At 48.2% G+C, this 9,394-nt stretch overlaps 1 protein-coding gene across 1 annotated transcript; it reads right to left on the bottom strand.

Annotated features, from left to right (window-relative positions):
* Positions 1–984: 984 nt before the first annotated feature.
* On the bottom strand, positions 985–8,457 carry FUCA1 (alpha-L-fucosidase 1). Its single transcript, XM_048825962.2, has 8 exons — positions 8,090–8,457; positions 5,999–6,133; positions 5,298–5,435; positions 4,660–4,765; positions 4,148–4,348; positions 3,766–3,956; positions 2,852–2,951; positions 985–2,190 (listed from the first exon to the last, which is right to left on the bottom strand). The coding sequence occupies exons 1-8, from the start codon at positions 8,440–8,442 to the stop codon at positions 2,050–2,052; spliced, it is 1,365 nt and encodes a 454-aa protein (XP_048681919.2). The 5' UTR covers positions 8,443–8,457; the 3' UTR covers positions 985–2,049.
* Between the last annotated feature and the right edge of the window lie 937 nt (positions 8,458–9,394).

Genomic DNA, 9,394 nt, shown 5'->3' on the forward strand with positions numbered 1-9,394 from the left:
CCCCGGCCCCGTTCCGAGCCAGCGTCCCAGGGCTCTGGACCGCAGCTCCCCGCGGCCCCTTCCCACAGGGGCCGGGACTTCAGCCCTGAGGCTTGCAGGAGACGCGGCTGAAGCGCATCATGGGGATAAGAAAAACGAACAGGAGGACGCGTGGCCCCTTAGAGTCTAACCGATTTATTTGAGCATAAGCCTTCCTGAGCTACAGCTCACTGCATGTGGCGGATGCTCCATGTGAGCGGAAGCTCAGGAAAGCTCATGCTCAAATAAATTGGTTAGTCTCTAAGGGGCCATAAGTCCTCCTGTTCTTTTCGCGGATACAGACTAACAGGGCTGCTACTCTGAAACCTATCATGGTGATAGGCTCTCAGATGTGGAGGACTGGAAGGGACCTGGCCCCATGCAGACTCCTGAAAGGGGGACAGTTCTCTGGAAAGCTTGAGAGCCATTGCTCTAAGCCACTTTTACATGGAGTCTGCTATCTTCTGCTTTGGAGCACAGTGTTGTTGGGTTGCTGTACAACACTTTGAACAGTGACACTTGTGTCTATAAGCACTTTCCTCCCCCATGCTCTAGTAAATTGCAGACTCATAGAACAGAGTTTCATAATTTTAACCTGGATGTGCTGTGAAATCCTTCCTTTACAAACTTATCAAATGTAAGTACTGAGAGGGGCTTTTTTGTTTAACAAAACTGAAGAGTTATATTGATTTTAAGTCAGACCAACAGTACCTCTGCAAAGACTTACAAGAACAGATTACCATCTGCTTACAGCTCTTTCCACAAATGTAACTACACCCACATCTTAAGGACAAGAATTTAAATTCAGTTGAATTTATATGAATGTTAGAGAGAGCTCAGATTCATTCTTTAAATTCATTACATCTAATCTCCTTCAAACATTAATATAAATCCACTTATTTTACATTACAAATATTTGTAATCATACCTAATTCAGCTTTAATTCACATGAAATGAATGCAGCAGTGTTTTAATAGAATTTTATTTTTTAAATTTACATATGAAAATACACTGCACATAAGAATCTGAAAAAGTGCTTAATTCCAATTAGACTTTAAATGGCATAATGGATTCACCCTAAACAGAATGTTTAATAATTTCACACACCAGAAAATAAAGTTAGGCTACTGCATTTTGATTAGAGTTAAAGACTAGTTTCAAGAAGCAGATTATGCCATTTAAGTGACATGAATATTCAAATCAGTCAGTATAAAAGATTCAGTTCCAGAGCTCCTGAGCTGATAGTTAAAACATAGGTGCAGTGGACAGCTTCAGTGGAGACCTGCTCCTGTCCTGAAGCAGTGGATGTTTTTTCCTGCTTTGTTTTGCTTAGTTTGATGGTGCAGACTTACACACCAGTACAAGGCATGTTCCTTGATCATAAACGAACATGAAAATAGTTCCATCCCTCCATATAGTCTGGTTAACAGCAATATCGAACATTTTGATAATTAAAAATGTGAAATCTCTCCTTTAGCAGGTAAGCACCCTCTTGGCAGGGTGACCATCGCTCGTTTTGTCAATCTTAAGCATTTGTAAGGTAACCATCACTGTAGTAACTGAGCACCATTTATTCACATTCTGTGTTTGCGGGTTGCAGATCCTAATTCAACCAACTTTGTAGCTGTCCCACACTAAATTTGTTCACACTCCCACCCACCTTATGTGACAGTCATGCCTATTAGGCTGCAGTGCCATGGTTAAAGGTGGCAAAGTGGTAACATCTGCCAGGAAGCCCAGCTAAGGATCTCTCATCGCAGTAGTCTGACCACACTCCGAGGTCAAAATCCAGCAACAGAACATTACTATTGCTGGACACGTCTCTCGGACAGATGAAACGTTGCGTATACATCAGGCCTTCGTTCCCACCCAAGATGCACTGACCTAGCTGTTTTCTTGGCCAGAGTGGCTCAAAGCTATTCTCTTAGATGAGCAAGAAAAACAATTTATTAAGATTCCTTCACCTTCAAAAAAAAAATCTGATCAAAGCAAAAAAGCAATCTAGTTCCTTGCTTTTCTTCAAGGTCACTATCACGCCACACCTTCTAGCTTGAGAGTCCAGCAACACGGCACTGGGAGAGCAGATGGAGGTACATAGGGCAAAGTGATCATCAATCCTTTATATAGGGCCTTCTCCCACTTCAGTGTCTCAGAGAACCCCAACATAGTCACCTGAAGAAAGAGAGAAAGAACAATATTCATCTGTTGCTTCATGCACATACTTCCTGTTTAAATACATCTCAGTCAGCAAGTTCAATGTATTTGCAGACACTCAAGCGGTTGAGCTAGCCCCAACTACTTTCCATCCCGCCAGATTTTACTGAGCTGCAGAGTACTGTACACAGCACATTTTTGGCCCAGCATCTGCCTATGGTTCTTCACTGGGGAGATTTTTCTTATGGCAGTTTGGAGATGACACAGCCCCCTCCCTGTGCCATTTGCAGTAAGTAGTTTAATAGGGTTTTTCTAGTTTGTGTTGCCCTGTCGGAGTGGTCCTACTGCTTTTTGGGAGTCTTGGCTCATTTCACAGCAAATCAAGTCAACAGAAGCTGGGAACTCTGTGGAAGAAATGCCCGTCGGTACTGTGTCAGGTTAGCAAGCAGTGCTGACGAGTCCTATCCAGCGTTTCTTAGAGAATAATGGTGGCTTAAAGCAAGGTGAACGCACAGAAAGAGGAATCGCAATTCCTTTAAGACCCAAGACTAGAAGTAAGGGAAGACAACTTTATATATACTTTCACCAGATATTTAATGGAACCCAGGCTGGGCCATCTCAGCCTTTAGGTACCGAGATGGACTCATGAGATTAATTATCTACTCTTCAGATTCCTTACTTGTGTGCTTGAAGATGGAATAGGTGAAGACAGCTTCAACACACCACTCTCTGGCCAGGTCAGAAAGATGGCATAGACAGTTGATCCTTTAGAAGTGTACCTGAGGGAATATAAGATGGTGTACAGAGGTGTGTAGACCACCAAAAATACAGAGGGAGACACAAGCATCTGGCTTTGTCAGAAGTAAAGCAAAAAGTGCATGCCTCCCCCCCATTAATCAGTCTAGTCATATTGGGAAAGCCAGCCGCATAGGGGTCACCTGCTTTCCTTGCATACCTCAATACTTTGGAGCCACCATTTATCCAGTCAGCAGGGACTGAGGAAAGCTAAACAAAGTCCACATACGCTCCCTAAAAACAAAGGTCACCTTGCAACATAGCCTTGCTTTAAGTTGCTGTGGTCACTAGTGTAGATTAAGCTCTTGTGAAGCTTCATGTTGGTCATTTCATTATTCTCTTTAAAAACAGTTTAGGTTTGTCGTGTTCTGGTCTCCTTACACACTTACTATACACCTCTTCTTCTGAGGAAATGCAGTTGCTGGGTAACAGCGCACAGATCCATTACAAAGAATCTGGGAAGTAAATACCACCATAATAAGCCAACCACAGGAGTTTAGGGAGACAAAATGCAGTCATGCAACTAAGAATTTTAGCCAAGACCATGGGGTTAAACACTCCTACTCAGGAGAAGCACCATGGAATCTTTAGTGTTTTACTTTTGATTTTTTTTTATTTTTAAAAAGCATGGAACAGTCCAATACTCAGAGAGTAGAGGGTGACTTGTGAACCAACGTCTTTCTAGTGTTTATTTTTCTTTGGAGCTCTCAGAGTAGCGAGCTCAACCCTTCTTTGCTCATGAGACCACAGCCTGAGATGGGTCTGTTTCAGAGTGGTCTTGTGTAAAGTAATTCTTACCATGCATCAATTGTGGTGTTCTCCATCTGCACCCGCCACGGCTTAGAAGCATAAATTGCCTCCCCATTAACACGCAGCCATTTTCCAAGGGACAGAAGCCTTTCTTGAAAGATTGGAACAATCACCCCTTCTTTTGTAGGGCCCACATTGAGGAGATAGTTGCCTCCAAAACTCACAGTCTGCACTAGTTCCTGTGACAGACAGGAAAATAACGTGAATCCACTTTACTTTCCCTCTTGACTATGAAAGAAAGAACCTGCATAAAAGCTTTATTCACATCATCCCTGCTACTTTAGCCATCACCCTGTCATACTGTTTTGCCAGATAAGTAGACAACCTCTAATCCCCAGCAATCCCCCTATTTATATTAAAATGTTCTTACTGAGATAATACTTGATTCATCCATGAGCTCATTGACTTGCATGTTGCTTCGATAGCCCCAAGACAGTTTGTCAATAGACGTGCACATCTCCCATTTGTGCTGTGGCAGGGTGCCCGGCTTGTATTTATCGGCACAGTTGTAGTATCCTCCATGATTGCAGGAGCAGTTATTGCACCAACGGTCATTTACCACAACGGTATCCTAGAATGAGGAGAGACAGTTCAGAGTAGAAACTGTTTTGACTTAGACACTCAATCCTTCTACTGCAGTGTTTCAAAGGAACAAGTTTGTGGGTTTTGTTCTGGGATCTTTGGTAACTAGTCTCCCGATAACGACAAGTACATTCATTATTTTTGATTAAAAGGTCAAATACTTTAGATGCCCTCAACAATTTATATGCTTCGACTGACCCTAAGGGTTTTTGACTTAGATTCTGCCAGTAGTAGAAGCTGCCCGATTTTCCATATTTATGTAATGGCCAGAAGACATGAAGGAAATGCAGATAGCAGTACCTTGACAGGACTATCATTATAAAGCCAGGCAAGGAAAGAAGTAGAGTTCCAATATGTCTCCGGACCCTCCCAGTCACCATCTGACCAAACCAGATCTGGTTTATACCTAGGAGACAGATGAATGTTACTAGAAAATTTAACATTCCCACTTCTGGCCCAGCCAAAAGAGAAGACTAAACTTCATAAGCAAGAATTAAAAATACTGCCTTGTGACAATTATCTTTGCTTTCACATGCTTCTCCTATTGTATGACATAGCCAGGAAATTTGCCTGGTGGGGGAACAAAAACACACACCCATGAGGGAGATCCTTGCTGCAGCATAGGATGGGAGTATCATTCATACCCAAAGTGGGGGTGTAGCACTAACAAAAGAGGGTAAGTGCAAGTTGTCTCCATGCAGGCATAATGGCCAGTAAATAACATTGAGGAAAAAGTGCTCCCAACCACAGATAGCTAACATGATCCCCTTCTCAGACCACCTCAAATCCCAAATTGCTGCTGTAGGAAGGCGAGATCTGCCTTGTGGTTGAACAGCAAATATTAAAGTGTCTCCCTTCCTCTGCCCCACATCCTTATCCCCCTAACAAATAAAGAAATACAGTAATATTCAGGGGCGCTAAAAGGTTGCAGCTCTTACCTTAAAACAAGATCATAAAGCTCTGGCATAGTTTTTGAAATGACAAAATTCTGTGTCTTGAAGCCATTTTTTTTGTCATCTAAATACAAAGGATTAAACCACTCTAAGAGAGAATGGTAGAGTCCATAGCGTATGTTCCTTAAATATTAAACAAAGAAAGGAAAGAGATGAAAGTTGGGTTAACAAAAAAGTACCAGTTTGAAAAAAAGATCTCTCTGCATATTCACTATACTTGTGAAGCTTACATTAAAAAAAAAAAAAGAGAGTCACAAGCACCTACTATTGTAGTATTCAGTGCCGAGTCTGCATTAGAGAATGCTATATCTAGTCATAGGTTTCAAAATACTTCCAAAAAGTGGGTAAATATCACACTCCTTTCCTCACATATGAGAGAGACTGAGTAACTTGCCTAAAGTCACACAGTGACTTAGTGGTAACGTCAGGAATATAGCCCAGGTTGTCAAACTCTGATTCCCATGCCCTATTCCCTGGATCTTGCCGCCATCCTGTAGGAAGCCAACAGGAGATTTGGGTACGAGAGTTCTCTTACCCCGAGGCAAAACAGTTTTGTTGAAAAGTATGTGCTTAGGGACAAATTTATCAAAAAGAACTAGGAGACACTAATGGGCATCTAATTCAAGAACTGGAAATAGTTCTTGGGTAACAAAGTTTTGCCAGTATGTACAAGAGCAGTGACATACCTTTCTCTGAGAGCTTGTCCCAGTTTACCCACTAAGTCTTGATGGGGCCCCGTATCCACAGAATTCCAGTTCCAGGACACAGGAGACCCCCAGTTTGTGAAGCCCTCATGATGCTTTGTAGTCAGCACCACATACCTGCGGAAATCAAAGCCCCTTGTTCAGACGGAAATAGAACCTACCTAAGATACTCCAAATCCAAGAGCTGTCTCAGATTCCTTTTCTGACTGTACCTGTTTGCAAGTTCTCTCCTTTGCAAGAGTTAAGGAGTTTTAAATGAATTTTAGTGCTGATAAAAAGGTGACAGATTGATACCCTATGCAGACAGAACACAAGTAGTGAAACAAATGCCTTGCCCTCAAAGTGGAGGGAGAACTTCTAAGGGCAAAAGGGTAAACCTAAGAATAAAAATCAACAGTGCTGTCAGAGTGGCATCTTTCAACAGCACTAAATCCACTTTCAAAGTTAGACACATTAAAGCCACTGAGTGATAAACCACCACTTCCAAGTGCTTCCATGGTTCCAGCGAACTTAATGATTTTGAGACTCATTTTACAAAATGAAATCATTCTTGCTTTGTGTAAGTTTGTAGAAACCATATCTCACTAAGGCCTCAGAAAGGGACTGTCCATTGGCTAAAAGAGGAAGCAGCTACTCAAGTAAATCACCTGACGTCTGCTCTGGTGGAAGGCAGCAGAAACCGGTTCCCTCTGGCTCTAGCTTTGATTAATGCAAGATTTAAAATCCATGAATGTGTTCCTTTCCTGGGAATGATGCATCCTCAGGGTGCTACAATATAGGGGTTGGCCCCAGCAGGGAAATGTACTCCTTGGTTCCTATAGTGTTTGTGGCACCTTAGAGACTAACCAATTTATTTGAGCATAAGCTTTCGTGAGCTACAGCTCACTTCATCGGATGCATCTGATGAAGTGAGCTGTAGCTCACGAAAGCTTATGCTCAAATAAATTGGTTAGTCTCTAAGGTGCCACAAGTACTCCTTTTTTTTGCGAATACAGACTAACACGGCTGCTACTCTGAAAACTATAGGAACCAGGGTTCTGCCCTATGTACACTCTGCCCACTGGAGTGGCTCTGGATCCTGGGATGGAGCAGACCAATGGCCCCTACAGATGTTTTACGTGCACAAAGGTCACCAGTGACGGCACCCACTGAACTCCTGCCCCAAGGGACCCCCCTGGACCCTTCTCCCGCAGCAGAGCCCAGGGCCACCCTGCCCTCACAGAGGCTACCCCCTCCCTATCTTCTATTCCCCTCCCCACCCAGCTACTGCTTGTTCCGCCCTTGGGGTGCCCCCTTGCCCTGGTTTGCACTCTCAGCCCAGACCCTAGGCTACACCCCATTAGAGACCAAGGGGCCCCTCGCTCCCCCTCAAGTCACCAGTGCCGACACCCCCACCTCCGCTCACCTGCAGGCTACTTCCCATTAGAGACAAGTGCCCCTCACTCCCAAGTCACCAGTGCCAACACCCGCCCCCCCTCACCCGCAGGCTACTCCCCATTAGAGACCAAGGGGCCCCTCACTGCCCCCCAAGTCACCAGTGACGACACCCCCACCCCCGCTCACCCGCAGGCCACTCCCCATTAGAGACCAAGGGGCCCCTCACTGCCAAGTCACCAGTGCCAACACCCGCCCCCCCTCACCCACAGACCACTCCCCATTAGAGACCAAGGGGCCCCTCACTGCCCCCCAAGTCACCAGTGACAACACCCCCACCCCCGTCTCCGCTCACCTGCAGGCTACTTCCCATTAGAGACCAAGGGGCCCCTCACTCCCAAGTCACCAGTGCCAACACCCGCCCCCCCTCACCCGCAGACCACTCCCCATTAGAGACCAAGAGGCCCCTCACTCCCCCCAAGTCACCAGTGTCGACAGCCCCACCCCCGCTCACCCGCAGACCACTCCCCCTTAGAGACCAAGGGGCCCCTCACTGCACCCCAAGTCACCAGTGTCGACAGCCCCACCCCCGCTCACCCGCAGGCCACTCCCCATTAGAGACCAAGGGGCCCCTCACTGCCCCCCAAGTCACCAGTGCCGGCTCCCGCCCCGCGCCCAGGCGCGCCCGCCGGGACTGACCTGGCGCCGGCCTGCTCGAAGAGCCAGGCCCAGTAGCGCGGGCTGAAGTCGCGGGCGGTGAAGCGCGAGGCGAAGTCGGCGTAGCTGGTGTTGGGCGGGTAGTGCTCCCGCACGAAGCGCTCGTAGTCGGCGCGGCGCTCGCCCTGCCAGTGCCACCAGAACCACTCGGAGCCATAGGCGGGCACCGAGAACACCCCCCAGTGCACGAACACCCCCACCTTGGCCTGGTCGAACCACGCCGGCAGCGGCCTCGCGTCCAGGCTGGGCCAGTCCGGGCTGTAGCGGGGCCCGCCGGCCGCCCCGGCTACCAGCAGCAGCAGCAGCAGCCCGCCCGCCTCTCCCAGCGACGCCATTTTGCCCAAGCCCCGCCCTTCCGCCAACGAGACGGGAGCCGAGACGGGCCAAAAGGGGAGCACAAGGCGCCCAGGCGCTGACCACGTGACGGGCACCGTCCACGTGATGAGCAGGGCCGACGCCATTGCTGGAGAGGCCCTGGCCAGGGGACGTTGCGCGGACAGGCCGTCGCCAGCGAGGCCATGGCCACGTGGTTCCTGGGGCACGCTGGCGGCACGTGCTGCCCCTGGGATTGTCTCAGCTCAGGCACTGAGGCAGAGGGCAGGTCCCGGGAGCTGGGGGGCCCTGGGAGCCCCTGCACCACAGAGGGCATCACCCTGTGGGGTGACCCACGGGCACCCGGCCGGCTGGGCCTGCCCCAGGTGTCGCTCTAAAGCTTGGCTCTTTTGCCCACAGAAGCAAGTTGGTCCAGTAAAAGATATGACCTGAGCCAGCTTGTGTCCTGAGACCAACACAGCTACAATTCAGCAGATAACCCATGTAGTGCACTGACATCCATTTTGCAAAGGCATCCTTATGTCTATGGTAGCAGCCACTGGTAGCAAACAGCAGAGGCCGACAACAACACGGCATACAACCACTTAGTTACTCTAGGGCAGGGCTGGGCAAACTACAGCCCGGGTGCCGCATCCTGCCATCCAGACGTTTTAGTCCGGCCTTCTAGCTCTTGCCAGGCAGTGGGATCCAGACCCTGCACCCCTGACCCCCTCCCGCACCCCAACCCCCTTTTGTCAGCCCTCATCCCCCTCCCACCCTCTGAACCCCTCCATCCTAGCCCAGAGCAACCTCCTGCATGCCCAACCCCTCATCCCCTGCCCCAGCTCGGAGCCCGCACCCCCCGCTGGAGCCCTCTCCCCTCACCCACAACCCCCTGCCCCAGCCCAGAACCCCCTCCCACAGCCTGAAGTCCTCATTTCTAGCCCCACCCCAGAGCCCACACCCCCAGCCAGA

This window comes from Caretta caretta, chromosome 19 (assembly GCF_965140235.1).
Source record: "Caretta caretta isolate rCarCar2 chromosome 19, rCarCar1.hap1, whole genome shotgun sequence".
NCBI lineage: Eukaryota > Metazoa > Chordata > Testudines > Cheloniidae > Caretta > Caretta caretta.